A 21,386-nucleotide genomic window follows, 5' to 3' on the forward strand; every position below is an offset into this window, starting at 1 on the left:
AAGGCTAGACATCAAAGGGAGGAGGGGGCAAGCATGGTAAGGTAATACTAGACATCAACAGTTGACAATCATGGTAAGTTAAGACTAGACACCAACGGAGGGATGGGAAAAGCATTGTAAGGTAAGGCTAGATACCAATGGGGGAGCAATCATGGTAAGGTAAGGCTAGATACCAGTGGGGGGCAGTCCTGGTAAGGTTAGGCTAGATATCCACAGGGCAATGCAGAAAGCATGGTAAGGAAAGTCACAATACTTATTACCGGGGCGTCCGATTCCCTCCACAGACGATGAAGGTTGCAGCTGTGATCAGAGCTGACAAAGAGTGGTAGTAATGCCTCTTTATTTGGAAGTTTAAGAAGTCCTTGGACCAGCACACAGGAAGTCTCTGAATGTTTTGCAATCGATGTTCTTTCGATCTGTCCACTTGAGCTATTAACTTGATTCATTTGCAATCCAGTGGAAAACGGTGGTCTTGATTGTTAGTTGCCAATAGGGCTGCCACCTGGCAGGATTCTACCAGCACCACCAGTATTTTAATGTTCCAGACAATAGAAATAAAAAGTGAAATCATCTAAAGATAGTCTTTTCAGGCCTTTTCTGTACATATTTCAAACAACGAATATAAATAGAAAGCACTTCTAATGTGTTCTAGAGCTGTGTTCATCATCAATGACTAATAATTAAAGTGAACAAAGACACAAAAGTCATGTTACAAATAAATACATATGATTTTGCTTAAAATATCCTTTTTAGTATATGTGGTGATCCCTTGCGGGTAGAAAGAAATCATGCCAGTTGTAAGTAGTAGGAATATGTTTATTCACATAAAGCTGCCACACAAGGAGAGCGTAGTGCACCCCTCAACAACCCTTCTCCATCTGGCACCAAAATACCTCCACCATTCCATTAATTACATCACTGACATTCTGCCCGTGACATGTCAACATTGGGCCCTATTCACCAAAGTAAACTTAGACCAAAAGTCTAAGTTTAGATCGAAAGTCTAAGTTTAGGCCTAAAGTGTAACTTTACTCATAGTAAAGGTACACTTTTGGTCTAAGTTTAAACAAGGAAGGACGAGTAAAGTTAGATTTTAGGTCTAAACTTACACTTTTGCTGCAAACTTAGACTTTTGGTCCAAATTTACCTTTATGAGTCGGGCCTGTTGTCTTCCCAGCATTCCTGTAATAAGTTGATATAAGAAAACTACAGTGTAATATCTGGGCCTTTGCAGATTCTTAAAACAACAACAAATTGCCTGTATTTGTCTCTTCATAAGTGAGAACCCTTTTTGCCAGGGGTGTCAGCTGGTACCCCCGGCAGACTCTTCCTCCCCCAGGTCTGGGTGATCATGACGTCAGTGGCAGGAAATGACGCAATCAGGGTTGAAAGAGAGCTGTTCTGAAGTGGCGCTAGGGTTTGGACAAGGCTTCAAACAGGTGGCATTTTGTGAGTTCAAAGGCTATGTGATGTCAATGTAGCAAACTCAACATTTCGATGAATCCTCGTGCAGGGACACAAATCGTTTTTACATATTTTTCAGTGCTCCAAAGGTCCTAAAACCCCCCTCCCAGCTCAAAGAAAGCCCTTCCACCAATGTCCAACTGGCACCGTCCAATGTTTTACTTCTACCGAAGAAAGTGAATGTTCTTCCTAGCTGGCAGCTTAAACAACTAGTCAAGTTCTTGCACTGACTCTCCTGGGTGGGAACCTATCCTGGGAGCTACACAAACATTTATGTGTCTCCCGGAGGGAGAGGCTGGGCGGTGCGTACATGTGAGTTAGAGACAAGGAAAGGGAAAGCTGGATTGTCATTGCCATGAGCTTATAGATTGTTTTAAGCTGAGCCTACACAACATCACAAGGTGTCTGGTTGTAAAGCCCTACTGTGGTCTTAACAAGAATTACATGGGTATACGTTCCGCCCATTGGCTACCATTGGTTGTCTTTATTGTCACTTCAATTTCCTTGCTTCTTATTTGATGGCTCTCCTTGATCATCTTGTGTTTGTCCCTCCCTTGGAGCCCAACCTATTTACCACCCTCTTGACTGGCTTTCCACTGCTCAGTTTTAGGAAACCATTTTTTCACTTTAGCTAAGCGGCCCATCAGAGGACCTGTGTTTTCCAGCTCTTCCTTCCCTCTGCCAAGCATTCACTACTCTGTTTACACCTCCTTGTGCCCCTGGTGTGCTGGTTGCTGTTTGTTTTGCATGCTTGTGTCCCACTCGCATGTTGCTGTCTCTCTTCTCCAGTTGTCCCCTATTGTTGTGTCTCTCGTGCCCCTTGTCTGCCCCTATTGCTTTCCCAGCTGCCCCCTTACCTGCTCCTCCATTGCCCCCTCACACCTGCTTGTCTTTTTTTAAATGTATGTATATATTTATTTTTTAAAGACCCAGCAGCAAATTGCTGCCAGACCTCCTCAAAAAGTTTTCTCACGCATGTAATTTATTTTTGATTGACTAAGTAGCACCTGCAGCCTCAGATCAATCAATAAAAAGTAAAAGGAAGAGGCACCAGCATCCTTCTGTAGGAGCGCACATGACGCGTGATGCATGTGCACGCCTACAGAATGATGTGACGATCAACAGCGCCTTTTTGGTGGTGTTTTTCAGCATTCACAAAAATCACTGGAAAAGACCGAAGGTCCTACAGACAAGGCCTATTGGCTTCGCTAAAGTTTGTTTTCTCAGTCACAAAGCTCAGAACTTTCCTGCTGCTAGATACACTAGGGACTGCAGAACACCTGGGCAAGTATTTAACAAAAAGTGGCTCATCAGCTATGATGCAGCACCTTTCTTGCACCCCTCCACCAGCACCTGGCAACACCATGGTTGCTCTGTTTTTACAATACGGTGCACAATGGCGGTTGTTAGCACAATAGCATCAACATTTTTGCCGCCATTGTGGTGCTTTGCTACACAGCAAAGTGCAAGGAGGCCTATAGGTTACTATTGGAGCATCAGTTTAACGCCTACTCTGACCAGGTGTTAAAAATGACACCAAAAATAGTGCAGTGCAATCTTTTACATTTCACTGCACCATTTTTGCCAGCCTCTAAGCGGCAGAACATCCCCCTTGCATACATTATGACTGGCGCGGGCAGAACGTAGCGCAAGGGGTTACAAAGTAGCACAATGCATGCGTTGCACCACTTTGTAAATATGTCACGGCAGAAAAGCCACTTTAGCACCACCTCAGCATAAAAAAATGGCACTACAGCGACGCAAGGTGGCGCTAGGGGCTCTTAAACATGTCCCTTGACCTCCTCTGCAATAATGGCGGCAGAGTTCATTACAAAATGGGAGGCACGCATCATGGTCTCAAACAGTGGCCTTCAGCAGACCGGCGAGCACAGAGCGGAGGAGACTGAGCGCACCCTCCATTGAAGAGGCGGGCTCTGAGAGCTGTGTGGGAGTGTGCTATGAGGACTGAAGTCAGAATCGGCACTCACACTGACATCTCTGCTCTCTTGGACATATACAGGGAGGCTGTGACCAAGTATTGAATGTTCTCATAAAATCAATGTCAAAAGATATGACTATTTATTAAATATATCAGCAAGTGGATCTAAAGATGGCAGTATAGGGTGGATATATGAACTTGCTGATGTGATTTACACACAACTTTAGCCAGAGCAATAGCACTAGCCGGGCAAAACCTGCTCCATTTGTGAGTGTTTTGAGTAGTTGTTGAAGAAGAAATAGAAATGTTACCGCATGGCCAGGGCTGGTGTGTTGTCCAAGTGTTCAGCGGGCTAGAGCGCAGTTCACAGATCTGGATGGGCTGCCATGGTGCCCCCATGTATACACCCCTGGTCCATTTCTACTGCACTCTCCTCCAGTCTAGGGCTGCTTTGAACAATTCTGCCTAGCTGACTTTTGTTTCCAGTTCTGCCCTGTATGCCCCAAGGCTCCCAACCTGGACATCTTGTGTAGTCTGCCCATTACAGGGCAGCATTCCCTTCATCTGAGGTCTGGTGCTCCCTCTTTAAGTGTGCTGTCCGCTCTTCCTCTCAACATCCCCCTGAGGGTAGGCACTAGAGCGCCTGAGCCTCAAAGGACAAGTAGCCACTGCGGCCCATGATGCCCTGGAGCAGACGTCCACAAGGGTCCGGATGAAACCGTTCATGCTCTCAACCTTTGAAGTCCTAGATTGTCCTCCACTTTCATGGGCCTGTCCAGTAGAGTTGGAGGGGGGTCTCATTTCACATATACAAACTAAACATGTCTTACCCACCCCTAATCTAATAATAGTTCCCTCACCATTTTGCTAAATTCTTGTATATATAAATGTATTTTTCCTGGAACTGCTGTTCCATGATCTCCCTGAATGAGAGCCTTGCCATGTACTCAGTATCTCCTTCCAGAGCTTCTTGCATCTTAGCCATGGCCACCAGACTGGGGGCATGAACACTTCTAGCCCATATCCCTTTGCCACCCACCTGGCATCCCCACGGAGACAGTTGTACTGTATTCATCTGCACCTGGCTGATGAACTGCCCTTTCGTGGTCAATGAATTCTCCTTGCTGGAATCTGTATCAGTCAACGGCTTTGACAAATGGCTCAACATGACCTCCTGCTGGTTCCCTGTGGATGAAACCCATAAACCCTCTTATGCGCTGTCCCACAAGGAGTAAATCTATTGGTGTTCAGCCTTGGCGTGAACTGTTTAATAACTCAGACCACAGTATAATGTGGTGGCAATGAGACAAGGCCCTTTTTAAACACTGTTGTTCCACATGTCCTCGGGCAGGGCTGCAAGGGCACTATAACATTAGAAGTCCACCCTGATGGCTCCCCATCACCCCCTTCCTGCCGCCCCCTCATCCATGCTTGCCCAGTGTTTACAAGACTCTTGTTTCAGTGGTTTGTGATGTGATTTGTGAAAGTTTGCCAGGAGTCACACATGGACATCCAAGACATGCAACAGCTCAACGTCTTTCCAAACATAAGCTGCTCACTCGTCTTTGCCCTCGCCAGGTAAATTTGAAGAGGACATGGAAGGATCCTTTAAGAGCCACCTAGGTAGTTGCATGATCCCTTTGCACTCACTTTCATATCAAAGTTACTACTATAGTGACCTCTCCATCTGTCCACCTCCTTTACAGTACCCTCCACGTGGTCAGTGGTGTGGCTGTGCGTGCATGTGTCGCACCCTCCTTGATACCAGTATCGATAGGTAGCTGATCAACTTACCAGAACAACTTATGTAAATGTCCCCAAAGATCTCTCCTACCTCCTCCCTGCTCAAAGCTAAGCTCAATTTTTCATATCCATTGATATTTATTTTTAAACCTCAGATCTGGGTTCAACGATGCAAACCAAAATGTTGCTCTCAAACATGGCCAGCATGTGAGTGGTATCGCCAATAGGGATCCACTGTATCCAGGCGCTAGTCTTAGTCTTGAAGACATCAGGATTGATCACTCAGGGAACAAGAGGACCTCCCTCTTCAGGTCCCTTCTGCAACATTAAACGTTGGGAGGAAAACACATTAAACAAACTTTCAGGCCCCTCCCAGCTTCATGTTGTTCTCTGGTGCAGGTGGTGGAAGGAGACGGTGGGTGGTTGGGATCTGGAGGTCCCTGCATGAGCAGCCATCTGTTGCTTGGCCTCAGCACGTGCAGGACATGGACCACGGCTAACAACCACTGTATGAGTCGATCATCCCTGGTGTATCTAAGCAGATCCTTGTACCTCATCTCCATGATGTGGTCTCAAGCAATGTTATCCATACCACTACAAACAGCTTTAAAAATATGTAACAAATATCTGCCCAACTATTCAACTAACGGCTATTAAGTCAGTATTTCAGTTCTAATTCACTTTTACTGAATCTAGTTGGAGAAGCAGCCTTGTGCAGGATGAAAACATTTTACCAATACAACCCCACAGTGAACACCAAAACAAGGCATGCCAATGTCACTCTAGAGATTTTAGATAGAGAGAAGAATCTTCTCATCATGTCATCTGTGTTTCCTATGGGCTGGGTCTAATGTCAAGGCTACTCTTTTCAATCTTTTGGTTGCCTTGACATCCTTTATAGCCACATTGTCTTCTCAAGAGACCACTGTGCATGTTTCCTGCAAGCTCACATTGTTTAAAAGAAATTAAATGGTAGAAGAGACAGTTAACTCACCGGGAACAACTAAAAGCAGCTTCACCCACCTCTTCTTCGAGTACCTTTCAGAGACCCTTTGATGGACCCCAGAGAGCCCCCATTCAGGCTTCTATTATAAACAATTAATTTTCATTGTATGCAGATACATCTCATGGGTATTAATTGTGGAAATGTACAAGACCTGCCTAGATTCCGCCTTTGAAGTTTGACAACAAGCAGCCATATTCTAGTTGGTGGTGGGACATGCTCTAAGGCTTCTGGATGGATGAGTGTACTGGAGAATTTATGATTGCAGACCGCGCTCTAGCATGCACTGGTAGATTATTTCTGCTGTTAGACCCATGTTCTAGCAAGGGCTAGCTCTACTTCCTCTTGGAGGCATCTGTCTTACACTAGTCTCAGTAGTCTAGTTTTCAGTTAAGGTGCCCTGAACTGTGTTAAACTCTTCGTAATCCTGTAGGACTCCAGGGAATCTGACACTAGACTTTGGTAAAGATGTTGGACATGCTGCGGGAGGGCTCCGAGAAGAGAGAGAGTGTCTCTGAGTCAGTCTCACTCGATGGTTGAAGATTGTCTTCGGATGGCAAAGGCTCTCGCTGCTTCAGCACCATCTCTAGGCGGCAGCATCTCTCTCTAACCTGTGGGCGACAAGCACAAGACACCTCAGTCCTTACAAGCTGGCATTACTCATTGCATAGTATCCTGTCCCTAACAACTCTTCACTACAGGTCAGAGAATCTTCTGCCACTAGGTGGGGATTTTCAGATCCTCCACGAGCAGTCTGCCTTTGAGACACGGGCCCCAAACAACGGCAGCTTATAAATCCATGCTTCTGCACCCCCCAGCCTTAACTTGTTCTCTTAGAAACTTTATAAGCACAGACAAGAAAGTCACTGCCTCTGTCCTCTCCTTCTTTAGTGATATCAGATGACTGCCTCTGTGGGAGAATTTCATCTTCTAAGGCAACGAACACATACTGCAGAGGCGAGGCGCATTGATCTTAACACACATTGGACTAGGCATCTTCTACAAATACAGGATTAGGTGTCTTCTAAAGCAAAGAATACATTCCTGCAGAGGCGAGAGGCATCCATCTCAACACACACTGGACTAGGCATCATCTAAGGCACAGAATACATCACCTTAAAGGGGAGACACATTCATCTCAACACACTCTGGACTAGGCATCACCTACACACACTGGATTAGGCATATTCAAAGGCAACCAATATGTTCCTGCGGAGACGAGATGCATCCATCTTAACAAACACTGGACTAGGCATCTTCTAAGACAAAGAATACGTTTCTGGAGAGGCGAGACACAACTATTTAACACACGCTCGACTATGCATCTTGACACATATCCATCTCAATACACACTGGAGTAGGCATCTTCTAAGGCAAATAATACGTTACTACAGAGGAGAGATGCATCCATCTCAATACACACTGGAGTAGGCATCTTCTAAAGCAAACAATATGTTACTGAAGAGGTGAGATACATACATCTCAACACACACTTGACTAGGCATCTTCTAAAGCAAAAATACGTTACTGCAAATCCATCTCAACACACATTGGACTAAGGATCTTTGAAGGCAAAGAATACGTTACAGCAGAAGCGAGGTTCATCCATTTCACACAATGGACTTGGCATCCTCTAAGACAAATAATATGTTACTGAAGAGGCGAGACACGTCCATCTCAACACACACTACACTCTGCGTCTTCTATGGCAAAAATATGTTATTGCAGAGGCAAGAACCATCCATCATAACACACACTGAGCAAGGCAGTTCTAAAGCCAAGAACATATTACTGAAGAGGTGAGGTGCAGCAATCTCAACACACACTGGTGTAGGCATCTTCTAAAGCAAAGAATGAGTTACTGCAGAGGTGAGACACATCCATTTCAACTAAATATGGACTAGGCTTCTTCTATGCACACTTGACTAGGCATCTTCTAAATCAAAGAATATGTAACTGCAGAGGTGAGACAAATCCATCTCAACACACACATTGTACTAGGTATCTTCTAAGGCAAAGAATGAGTTACTGTAGAGGCGAAACACATCCATCTCAACAAACAATGGACTAGGCATCTTCTATGCACACTTGACTAGGCATCTTCTAAAGTAAAGAATGCGTTACTGTAGAGGCAAGATGTCTCACACAATCGACTAGGCATCTTCTAATGCAAATAATATGTTATTGTAGAGGCGAGACGCATCCATCTCAACACACACTGCACTAGAGATGTTCTACTCATACTGGAATAGGCATCTTCTAAGGCAAAGAATACTTTACTGCAGAGGTGAGACACATCCATCTAAACACAGTGGACTAGGCATCTTTTATGCACACCGGACTGGAGCCTGCAACCATCTCAACACACACTGGACTAGGCATCTTCTAAGGCAAAGAATACATTACTGCAGAAGCGATACGCATCCATCTCAACATACACTGGATTAGGCATCTTCTAAAGTTAAGAATGCGTTACTGTAAAGGGCAAACACAACCATCTCAACACACACTGAACTAGGTGTCATCTGAGACAAAGAATATGTTACCGCAGAGGGGAGATGTATCCATCTCAACACACACTGGACTCAGCATCTTCTAAAGCAAACAATATGTTACTGAAGAGGTGAGACACATTCATCTCAACACAAACTTGACTAGGCATCTTCTAAAGCAAAAATACGTTACTGCAAATCCATCTCAACACACATTGGACTAAGGATCTTTGAAGGCAAAGAATACGTTACAGCACCATTTCACACAATGGACTTGGCATCCTCTAAGACAAAGAATATGTTACTGAAGAGGCGAGACACGTCCATCTCAACACACACTACACTCTGCGTCTTCTAAGGCAAAAATATGTTATTGCAGAGGCAAGAACCATCCATCACAACACACACTGAGCAAGGCAGTTCTAAAGTAAAGAATATATTACTGAAGAGGTGAGGTGCAGCAATCTCAACACGCACTGGAGTAGGCATCTTCTAAGGCAAAGAATGAGTTACTGCAGAGGCGAGACACATCCATTTCAACAAAATATGGACTAGGCATCTTCTATGCACACTTGACTAGGCATCTTCTAAATCAAAGAATATGTAACTGCAGAGGTGAGACAAATCCATCTCAACACACACATTGTACTAGGTATCTTCTAAGGCAAAGAATGAGTTACTGTAGAGGCGAAACACATCCATCTCAACAAACAATGGACTAGGCATCTTCTATGCACACTTGACTGGGCATCTTCTAAAGTAAAGAATGCATTACTGTAGAGGCAAGATGTCTCACACAATCGACTAGGCATCTTCTAATGCAAATAATATGTTATTGTAGAGGTGAGACGCATCCATCTCAACACACACTGCACTAGAGATGTTCTACTCATACTGGAATAGGCATCTTCTAAGGCAAAGAATACTTTACTGCAGAGGTGAGACACATCCATCTAAACACAGTGGACTAGGCATCTTTTATGCACCCCGGACTGGAGCCTGCAACCATCTCAACACACACTGGACTAGGCAACTTCTAAGGCAAAGAATACATTACTGCAGAAGCGATACGCATCCATCTCAACATACACTGGATTGGGCATCTTCTAAAGTTAAGAATGCGTTACTGTAAAGGGCAAACACAACCATCTCAACACACACTGAACTAGGTGTCATCTGAGACAAAGAATATGTTACTGCAGAGGGGAGATGTATCCATCTCAACACACACTGGACTCAGCATCTTCTAAGGCATAGAATACGTTTCTGTAGAGTGAGACACATTCATCTCAACACACACTGGACTAGGCATCTTCTAATTCAAAAAACAAGTTAATGTACAGGTGAGATGCATCCATCTCAACACACACTGAATTAGACATCTTCTAGGACAAAGAATAAATTACTGCAGAGACAAGACACATCCATCTGATGAACAAGGCATCTTCTTAGACAAAGAATGCATTACTGCAGAGGCGTGACATATCCATCTCAACACACACTAGACTATGCATCTTTTAAGACAAAGAATATGGTACTGGAGAGGCGAGACATGGCCATCTCAACACACACTGCACTAGACATCTTCTAAAGCGAAGAATATGTTACTGCAGAAGCGAGACACATCCATCTCAACACAAACTGAGCAAGGTTCTTTCTAAAGCAAAGAATAAGTTACCGCAGAGGTGAGACACATCCATCTCAACACACGCACTGTACTAGGCATCTTCTAAGGCAAAGAATATGTTACTGTAGAGCCGAGATACATCCATCTCAACACACACTGGACTATGAATGTTCTACCCACAATGAACTAGGCATCTTTTAAGGCAAAGAATGTATTACTGCAAATGAAAGACATCCATCTCACCACACACTGGACTAGGCATCTTCTAAGGCAAGGAATACATTGCCGCAGAAGCGAGACACATCCATCTCACCACACACTGGACTAGACATCTTCTAAGGCAAATAATAGGTTACAGTTGAGGTGAGGTCCATCCATACCACACAATGGACTAAGCATCTACTGAGGCAAAGAATACGTTAGTGCAGAGGTGATACACATCCATCTAAACACACTGGACTAGGCATCTTCCACGTGTACTGGACTAGGTGTGTTCTAAGGCAAAAAATGCCTTACTACAAAGGCGAGAAGCATCTATCTCAACACATACTGGACTAGGCATCTTCTAAAGCAAAGAATAATTTACTGCAGAGGTGAGACACATCCATCTCAACACACACACTGGACTAGGCATTTTCTAAGACAAAGAATACATTACTGCAGAGGCAAGACACATCTACCTTAACACACACTGGACTAGGCATCTTCTAAGGCAAGAAATATGTCACTGGAGAGTGAGACACATTCATCTCAACTCACATTGGACTAGGCATATTCTAGAACAAAGAATACGTTACTGCAGAGGTGAAGCGCCTCCATTTCTGGGCTAGCACCAAAGATTTTAACACTAGTCCACCAAAGCTCGGGGAGGCCCATTTAAAACAGCCTAGCGTCACTTTAACGCCTGCCCTTGAGAAGGCGTTAACATATGATGCTAGAATGACGCAGTGAAATCTTGTAGATTTCATTGCCCCATTCATGTGGGCCTCCTAGTGGGGGAACGCCTCCCTTGCATGCTTTATACCTGGCACAGGTATAATGTGGTGCAAGGGTACCATTTCACCAGTTGTAAATATGGCGTGGGGTGGGGAACTGTTGTGCGCCGCAGTAGCGTAAAAACAAAATGGCACTACTGTTGCTCAAGGGTCTTCTAAATGAGCCCCCAGGTGACTTCTTTTAAAGAATACGTTATTGCAGAGCCGAGACGCATCCATCGTAAAACACAGTGGACTAGGGGACTCGTTACAACAAACTGGCATGCCAATCATGATGCAGCAGCTTCCTTGTGCCGCCCTGCGCCCGCCTAACAACACCATGGTAGCACTGTATTCACAATACAGTGCACCATGGTGCTCGTTAGCACAGGTGTGTCAGAATTTATAACACATTTGGGGCTCTTTGCTGGACTAGCATCAAAAATGTTGACACTAGTCCAGCAAAGCTCGGGAGGCCCATTTAAAACAGCCTAGCGTCACTTTAATGCCTGCCCTTGAGTAGGCGTTAAAAAATGACACTAAAATGATGCAGTGAAATCTTGTAGATTTAACTGCACCGTTCCTGCACGCCTCCTAGCGGGGGAACTCCTCCCTTGCATACAATATACCTGGCAAAGTTATAATGTGGGGCAAGGGTTTACAAACTGGTGCAATGGTGTCTTATAAAGCAAATAATAAGTTACTGGAGAGGTGAGACACATCCATCTCAACACACTCGACTAGGCATCTTTTAAAGCAAAGAATACATTACTGCAAAGTTGAGACGCATCCATCTCAACACACACTGAACTAGGCATCTTTTAAGGAAAAGAGTACATTACCTAAGAAGTGAGATACATGCATCTCAACACACTCTCGACAAGGCATCTTCTTAGGCAAAGAATACGTTACTGCAGATGTGAGGTGCATCAATCTCAGCATACACTCAACTCGGCTTCTTCTACGGCAAAGAAAACGTTACTGCAGAGGCAAGACATATCCATCGCAGCCCATACACTGAACTTGGTGTCTTATAAGGCAAAGAATACAGTACAGAAGAGGCAAGATGCATCCGTCGCAACACACACAATGGACTAGGTATCTTCTAAGCCAAAGAGTATGTTACTGCAGAGTCAAGATGCATCCATCTCAACACACATTGTACTAGGCATCTTCTAAGGCATAGAGGGCCATATTTATACTTTTTGATGCAAAACTGCGCTAACGCAGTTTTGTGTCAAAAAAATTAGCGCCGGCTAACGCCATTCTGAAGCGCCATGCGGGCGCCGTATTTATACAATGACGTTAGCCGGCGTTAGACGCCGGCGCTGCCTGGTGTGCGTGAAAAAAAACGACGTACACCAGGCAGCGCCGGCGTAGGGGGATATGGAGCTTGGGCACTGAAAAATGGGGCAAGTCAGGCTGAGGCAAATTTTTCGCCTCAACCCGATTTGCGCCATTTTTTTCGACTCCCAACCCCCATAGAAATGACTCCTGTCTTAGCAAAGACAGGAGTCATGCCCCCTTGCCCAATGGCCATGCCCAGGGGACTTCTGTCCCCTGGGCATGGTCATTGGGCATAGTGGCATGTAGGGGGGCACAAATCAGGCCCCCCTATGCCACAAAAAAAAAAAAAATAACACTTACCTGAACTCACCTTAATGTCCCTGGGATGGGTCCCTCCAGCCTTGGGTGTCCTCCTGGGGTGGGCAAGGGTGACAGGGGGTGTCCCTGGGGGCATGGGAGGGCACCTCTGGGCTCCTTCAGAGCCCACAGGTCCCTTAACGCCTGCCTTTTCCAGGCGCTAAAAAACAGCGCAAAAGCGGCCGTACGTCATTTTTTTTGACCCGCCCACACCCGGGAGTGTAAATACGGCGCACATGCCTCGGAGTCAATTTTTTAGACGGGAACGCCTACCTTGCATATCATTAACGCAAAGTAGGTGTCCACGCTAAAAAATGATGCAAACTCCATGGACTTTGGCGCTAGACGCGTCTAACGCCAAAGTATAAATATGGAGTTAGTTTTGCGTCGAAATTGCGTCAAAAAAAACGACGCAATTCCGGCGCAAACAGAGTATAAATATGCCCCAGAATACATTATAGCAGAAGTGAGGTGCACCCATCTGGAATATGCATCTTTTAAGGCAAAAAAAGTATTACTGCCGAGGCGAGGTGCATCCATCTCAACAAACCCTGAACTAGGCTTCTTCTAAGGCACAGAATATGTTACTGCAGAGGCGAAGCGGATCCATCTCGAAACACACTGAACTATGGGGGTCATTCTGACCCTGGCGGCCACCGACCACGGGAGCACCGCCAACAGGCTGGCGGTGCTCCAACGAGCATTCTGACCGCGGCGGTTCAGCCGCGGTCAGAAGCGGAAAGTCAGCGGTCCCCCGCTGACTTTCCGCTGCTCGTTTGAATCCTCCATGGCTGCGGAGCGCGCTCCGCAGCCATGAGGATTCTGACCCCCCCTACCGCCATCCTGTTCATGGCGGGAAAGGGGTAGGGGGGGTCGCGGGGCCCCTGGGGGCCCCTGCCATGCCCATGCCAGTGGCATGGGCACGGCAGGGGCCCCCGTAAGAGGGCCCCGCAAAGTATTTCAGTGTCTGCCTTGCAGACACTGAAATACGCGACGGGTGCCACTGCACCCGTCGCACCTTCCCACTCCGCCGGCTCGATTACGAGCCGGCATCCTCGTGGGAAGGGAGTTTTTCCCTGGGCTGGCGGGCGGTCTTTTGGAGACCGCCCGCCAGCCCAGGGAAAAACTCATAATACCCTCCGCGGTCTTCTGACCGCGGAGCGGTATAATGGGGGCGGAATTCTGGCAGGCGGCGGAATCAGAATCACCCCCTATGTGTCTTCTAAAGTCAAAGTAAGACACATCATCCCCAACACATACTGAACTAGGCATCTTTTAAGGCAAAGATATGTTACTGCAGAGACACATCATCTAAACACACACTGGACTTGGCATCTTCTAAGGCAAAGAATATGTTACTGCAGAGAAGTGACACATCCATCTTCTACACCTACTGAAGAGGCGAGACACATCCATCTCAACACACAATGGACTCAGCATCTTCTAAGGCAAAGAATGTGTTACTGGTGCCAAGCCTGAGGCAGCCCTTTTAGACACAGTCTGGAGTATCTCAACCTCGGTTCATGGTCTGTAGGCTGCAAAAGGGGAACTGGGGCGGAACCCCACTATCCCTGCCCTGTGCTGTGTTCTATCCTGCAATGCCTTGTGCCCTACCCACCTGTGTCTGCCATGTGACGTATACCCCATGCCATCAAAGGACCGTGACTTGTGAGATGCCTTCACTCTGTGGGATGTCTCTCCATATTTGGTGGGTAGTGACCTGCCAGTGACCCTCTGAGGTGCAGTGATGTGGTACCCTGTTGTAGGAGGCTGGCCTGGTGTGTGATGGGTACATATGGTACTTACACCTTATACCAGGTCCAGGTACCCCTTATTAGTGTAGTGTAGTCAGTGTCTAGAAGCCAGGCTCTCTAGAGGTAGCTGTGGATGAGCAGCCAAGGCTTATCTAGGAGGCATGCAAAGCTCATGCAAACCCACTGTAGTCACAGTTAGTACTTACACACATGAAAGAAAACACGCTGTGTTACAAAAAAAAAAGGTACTATATTTTGGTGACACAAATTCCAAAAATACCATAGAGGCTATACTCCCTTAGGAGATAAAATACACACAAATTATATACCCTAGTCTGCAGAAATAGGCATAAAACAGTTAGAAAACTGTGCAATTAGTAAAAATCACAATAGAGAGAAATAGCCCTGTGGGGAAAACACAAGCCATATACTAAAAATGTGGAACTTGAAAGTTGGTCCCCCACCTAGGTAAGTGTAGATTGTAGAGGGGAGCTGGGAATACTAGGAAAGCCCCAAGGTAAGTACCACAAAGCCCCCAGCGGCCAGGCAAGCAGTAGTCAATCACTGTAAGTTGCCCAGAACACCTACTTAGAAGAAAAGAAGAAGAAGACAGCAAGACACCAACAGTGGATTCCTGGACAAGAGGACCTGTGGAAGAGGGGGACCGAGTCCAAGAAGCACAGCAGAGTCTAGGAAAGGCAGGAGCCCCTACCCACCAGACAGAAGGTGCAAGAGGTGAGTAGACAGTGAAGAAGGAAAGTCAGCACTGCACCCAAGAAGATGAAGTCGAGTTCCTGGAGGATGCAGGTGATGTCCCACGCCAGATGGAAGATTGTGGTCAGGTTTGCGTCTTCGGATTCCGCCAACAAGCCTTGGCACATGCAAAACTCACAGTTAGCAGATAGTGGAGCTGCCGGGGACCAGGAAGGACCAGGTGGACTCTAACCAGGAGGGAGAGTCAGAGGGGGTCCTCAGCAACACAGACAGACCACAGAAGCCCAGGCAGCACCCCCAGAAGTCCCACAGGATGGGGACACAAAAGTCGAGGAAGAGGCCCATGCAGCACTACAAAAAAGGCTCCTACGCCGGCGGAGAACCACTCAGGGAGCTGTGCGTCGCAGGATTGAATGCTGGGGGCTAGAGCTTCAGGATGCCTGAAGATCTTTTGGAAAATATGCAAACAAGCCTTGGCAGCTGCAAATGACGTGGTGCATGGGGGTAATCTTCTGCGTGGGCAGGCAAGGGCTTACCTCCACCCACTTTGGACAGCTGGAAGAGAGGACCGTCAGGACCACTTCAGTCTACCACCTGTGTTGCAGGATCCACGCAGATCAGCAGGAGAGGGGATCCACGCAGCCAGTTGTTGTTGCAGTTGGTGTCTGCAGATGCAGGGAAGTTACTCCTTCACCCCAAGGAAGATTCCTTCTTCTTTGTTGTGCAGGCTTAAGGCGGGCTGTCCTCAGAGGATACACGACCAGGGAAATGTTGCAGTTGCTGGAAGGAGTCATGGATACAATGTTGCAGGCAGTGTCTTGCTTCTTTGTTGCAGCTTGTCAGGTCTTGGAGCGTCCAGGTGCAGTTTCTTCAGTCAGAAGTCCAAGTGGAGGTTGCAGAGGAATCCTGCTGGAGTCTTGCAATCCAAAACTGAGGAACCACACAAAGGAGAGACCCTAAATAGCCCTGAAAGGGGGATTGGTCACCTAGCTGGGTGCCTACCTCTCAGGAGGGGGCTCTGACGTCACCTGCCTGCACTGGCCACTCAGATGCTCTCAGAATTCCCTGCCAACCTTGAATCAAGATGGCAAAACCCAGGAACCCTCTGGAGGAGCTGGGGTGGTGATGGACAGGGGAGTGGTCACTCCTTTTTCTTTTGCCCAGTGTCATGCCAGAGCAGGGACTGGGGATCTCTGAACCAGTGTAGACTGGTTTATGCAAGGAGGGCACCAAATGTGCCCTTTAAAGCAGTACCAGTGCTTGGGGAGCCTACCCCTCCCAAGCCTGTAGCACCTATTTCCAAAGGGAGAGGGTGTAACACCCAACTCCCAAAAGGAATCCTTTGTTCTGCCTTCCTGGGCTTCAGCTGCTCAAGCAACAGGAGGGCAGAAACCTGTCTGAGAGGTGGCAGCAGCTGGGGCTGCCTGGAAAACCTCAGAAGGCTGTAATGGCAATACTGGGGGACCTCTAAGGAGCCCCCAGAGTGCATGGAATCATACAACCAATGCTTGCAAAAGCATTGGGGTATGATTCCAACATGTTTGATACTAAACATGCCTATGTTCAGAGTTACCATTATGTAGCTGGACATAGGTATTTACCTATGTCCTGTACTCCTGTAAAATGGCGTCCCCTCACTTCTCAATTCTGGGAAAATGGTCCTGGAGGTCGTGGGGGCACCTCTACTAGTGCAGGGGTGCCCTCACACACAGGTACTCTGCACCCTGAGCTCAGGGCGGGAGGGCCTGCCATAGGGGTGACTTATGAGTGCCCTGGTGCAGTGTAACTGGCAGTGAAAGGGTGTATGCACCTTTTCAAGCAGGCGGCAATGGCAGTCCTGGAGGAGCCTTTGCATGGGATCCCGATGGGTGGTAAATGATATGCTGCAGCCCATAGGGAGCCCCTGGAACCCAAATGCCCTGGGTACCTTGGTACCATATAGAAGGGGCTTACATGGGTGAACCAATATGCCAATTGTCTGATGAAAATGGTTCCAGCAACCAAGTTTAAAGGAGAGAGCATAGTCACTGAGGTCCTGGTTAGCCGGATCCCAGTGAACACAGTCAAACACACTGAGAAGCAGGCCAAAAAGTGGGGGTAACTAAGCTAGAAAGAGGCTACTTTCCCACACTTGCATTTTTCTCTCTTTTTTTCTTTGTTATTCGTTTATCCTACTCTTTTCTTTGTCTTTCATTCTTCTTTCTCACTGTTATTTCTCTTTCTTGATCTTTCCTCTTGTCCTTTCACTCTCTTTCTAGGTTTTCTCTCTTCCTTTTCGTTCTCTGGACACATTTCCTTTCCTGTCTCTCACTTTATGTCTCTACCGCTCCTTCCTGTTCCTTCTTTATCCTTCTTTCTGTATCTCTGTCTTCCTGTGCCAGGGGCATTGAGCCACAATAGAACATAAGGAGATGTACCTGCTTGCTAACATGCTTCAGTTCACTGAAACTGGGAGGCAAGCTGGGCCCAGTCAGGAGCGAATACAAGTCTGGTTGACAACACTGTGCGGTGTACAGATTTCAACCCTCCTCTGCCCTCTTATAATGATGGTATGACACTGTTGTGGCTGTTTAAGAATGTTGGGCACAGTCTAGAATCTCTGTCATTCAGATTCTGATTGAGTGGTCTCGAGCAGAGTCTAACAGAGAGAGATACTGGACGGTTGAAGGAATGGGAGCTTACGCTGCTGTTGGGTTGGTGGTTTCTGAATAAAGCTCTTTTCACTATATTACTGTGTCAGAGCATAACACTGGCGACGAGGTGACCACCAACCCAGAACCCACGGATTTTCCTACTCTGCTCTCCTGTCGTTATGCCATCTCCCATGGGGTTGCTGTGCTTTTCCTACCTGCTCGGTGAAGGTGCCTGCTTTCCGGGTTGTAAGGATGGTCTTCTCTGTGTTGACGGCAGTGTAAGCGTTTTCGGCGGCTTCCACTTGGTGGGTGTGAGCACACGGTTCAGGAACATTTCCTATCTGTTCTGAACAGTGGATTTGTTTTTGTTCCCTCTTTTTTTTTTCTTCTTCTTTTCCAATATCTAGCCGGCGCAGTTTTAAGACCGGCGCGTGGTTTTGGGGCCTTTAACGGACCTTGCGCGCTCGAGGGTGTACGCGCGTTTCGTTGCTACAGGAGCCTAGCAACGCAGCCCTGGCAACGGGAAGCATACGAGAGGCTTAATAACGCGAGCCTGTATTGCGTGCGCAGCCATAGCAACGCTGCCTAGCAACGCGCTCGTGTTTCAATCGTCCAAGCCAGATATATATATATTTTTTTGGGGAGCATCAATTCTATTAGTTAATAATTGCGGACTTCGTACCTTGAACAGTGTTTACATTGTTTAAAGAGACTTTCTTCTACATTGGTGTATAATAAGACTTACAACTGCAAGTTACCTTATTGTGTACACGTTATGGCTACTCCTACAATGTCTCAGCCTCCTCCTTTTCTAACGGATAAAGGTGACCCGATTCTTCCGTGGAAGCGTTGGAAGAATCTTTTTGATTCCTATTTAATAGCGATAGGAGGGGAAATGTTCTCTCCTGCCAGGAAACAAGCAGTCTTGTTGCACAATTTAGGAATTGAAGGCAGGAATATATATGATAGTCTTGAGACCTTGTCTTTTGGAGGGGCAGAAGGCGAACCCAGAGACTGCTATGAGATGTCTGTGGCCATTTTAGCAGCACACTTTGAATCCAAACTCAATGTTGTTCTTGAGAGACACAAGTTTTTTGCACGCTCACAAGGGAAGTCTGAAAGTGTGGGTAATTACGTTGCTGTTTTGCGCACGTTAGCACGCACTTGTGATTTTGGTGACATCACGGATTCCCTGATCCGTAACCAACTCGTCCGATGTACTAACAACAAAAGAGATCACGGAAAAGTTATTGACGAAAAACCCAGACTTATGAGAAGCCATTGCAATTGTTGAAGGGATGGAGAGCACCAATAGTTGGATTAAGGAGATGAATGGAGAGAGCGATTTGTGCATGGTTCAAGCACTGCATCTTCGAGAGGAAGTCTTGAGGGTTAGCAGTGTAGGAGGCTGGACTGGCTTGTAGTGAGTACCTAGGGGTACTTGCACCAGGCCCAGTTATCCCTTATTAGTGTATAGGGTGTCTAGCAGCATAGGCTGATAGATAATGGTAGCTTAGCAGAGCAGCTTAGGCTGAACTAGAAGACGAGTGAAGCTCCTACAGTACCACTTAGTGTCATATGCACAATATCATAAGAAAACACAATACACAGTTATACTAAAAATAAAGGTACTTTATTTTTATGACAATATGCCAAAGTATCTCAGAGTGTACCCTCAGTGAGAGGATAGGAAATATACACAAGATATATATACACAATACCAAAATATGCAGTTATAGTCTTAGAAAACAGTGCAAACAATGTATAGTTACAATAGGATGCAATGGGGACACATAGGGATAGGGGCAACACAAACCATATACTCCAAAAGTGGAATGCGAACCACGAATGGACCCCAAACCTATGTGACCTTGTAGAGGGTCGCTGGGACTATTAGAAAATAGTGAGGGTTAGAAAAATAGCCCACCCCAAGACCCTGAAAAGTGAGTGCAAAGTGCACTAAAGTTCCCCAAAGGACAAAGAAGTCGTGATAGGGGAATAATGCAGGAAAGACACAAACCAACAATGCAACAACGATGGATTTCCAATCTAGGGTACCTGTGGAACAAGGAGACCAAGTCCAAAAGTCACAAGCAAGTCGGAGATGGGCAGATGCCCAGGAAATGCCAGCTGTGGGTGCAAAGAAGCTTCTACTGGACAGAAGAAGCTGAGGTTTCTGCAGGAACGAAAAGGGCTAGAGACTTCCCCTTTGGTGGATGGATGCCTCTCGCCGTGGAGAGTCGTGCAGAAGTATTTTTGTGCCGAAAGATCGCCAACAAACCCTGCTAGCTGCAAATCGTGTGGTAAGCATTTTTGGATGCTGCTGTGGCCCAGGAAGGACCAGGATGTCGCAAATTGCGTCAGGAGAGAGAGGGGACATCGAGCAAGACAAGGAGCCCTCTCAGCAGCAGGTAGCACCTGGAGAAGTGCCAGAAACAGGCACTACGAGGATGCGTGAAACGGTGCTCTCCCGAAGTCGCACAAAGAAGTCCCACGTCGCCGGAGAACAACTTAGGAGGTCGTGCAATGCAGGTTGGAGTGCCGTGGACCCAGGCTGGACTGTGCACAAAGGATTTCCACCGGAAGTGCACGGAGGCCGGAGTAGCTGCAAAAGTCGGGGTTTCCAACAATGCAGTCTGGCGTGGGAAGGCAAGGACTTACCTCCACCAAACTTGGACTGAAGAGTCACTGGACTGTGGGAGTCACTTGGACAGAGTTGCTGGATTCAAGGGACCTCGCTCGTCGTGCTGAGAGGAGACCCAAGGTACCGGTGATGCAGTTCTTTGGTGCCTGCGGTTGCAGGGGGACGATTCCGTCGACCCACAGGAGATTTCTTTGGAGCTTCTAGTGCAGAGAGGAGGCAGACTACCCCCACAGCATGCACCACCAGGAAAACAGTCGAGAAGGCGGCAGGATCAGCGTTACAGAGTTGCAGTAGTCGTCTTTGCTACTATGTTGCAGTTTTGCAGGCTTCCAGCGCGGTCAGCAGTCGATTCCTTGGCAGAAGGTGAAGAGAGAGATGCAGAGGAACTCGGATGAGCTCTTGCATTCGTTATCTAAGGAATCCCAAGAGACAGAGACCCTAAATAGCCAGAAAAGAGGGTTTGGCTACCTAGGAGAGAGGATAGGCTAGCAACACCTGAAGGAGCCTATCACAAGGAGTCTCTGACGTCACCTGGTGGCACTGGCCACTCAGAGCAGTCCAGTGTGCCAGCAGCACCTCTGTTTCCAAGATGGCAGAGGTCTGGAGCACAATGGAGGAGCTCTGGGCACCTCCCAGGGGAGGTACAGGTCAGGGGAGTGGTCACTCCCCTTTCCTTTGTCCAGTTTCGCGCCAGAGCAGGGCTAAGGGGTCCCTGAACCGGTGTAGACTGGCTTATGCAGAAATGGGCACCAAAT

General features: G+C 46.9%; 1 protein-coding gene across 1 annotated transcript in view; it reads right to left on the reverse strand.

Moving 5' to 3' along the window:
• Window positions 1–323: 323 nt before the first annotated feature.
• Window positions 324–21,386, reverse strand: part of LOC138286708 (uncharacterized) — a 142,778-nt gene continuing 121,715 nt past the window's right edge. Inside the window, exon 3 of the mRNA XM_069227212.1 lies at window positions 324–6,760. Coding sequence (XP_069083313.1) covers window positions 6,602–6,760 — 159 coding nt within the window. The 3' untranslated portion in view covers window positions 324–6,601. The remainder of the gene's footprint in view (window positions 6,761–21,386) is intronic.

This window comes from Pleurodeles waltl, chromosome 3_2 (assembly GCF_031143425.1).
Source record: "Pleurodeles waltl isolate 20211129_DDA chromosome 3_2, aPleWal1.hap1.20221129, whole genome shotgun sequence".
Classification (NCBI taxonomy): Eukaryota; Metazoa; Chordata; class Amphibia; order Caudata; family Salamandridae; genus Pleurodeles; species Pleurodeles waltl.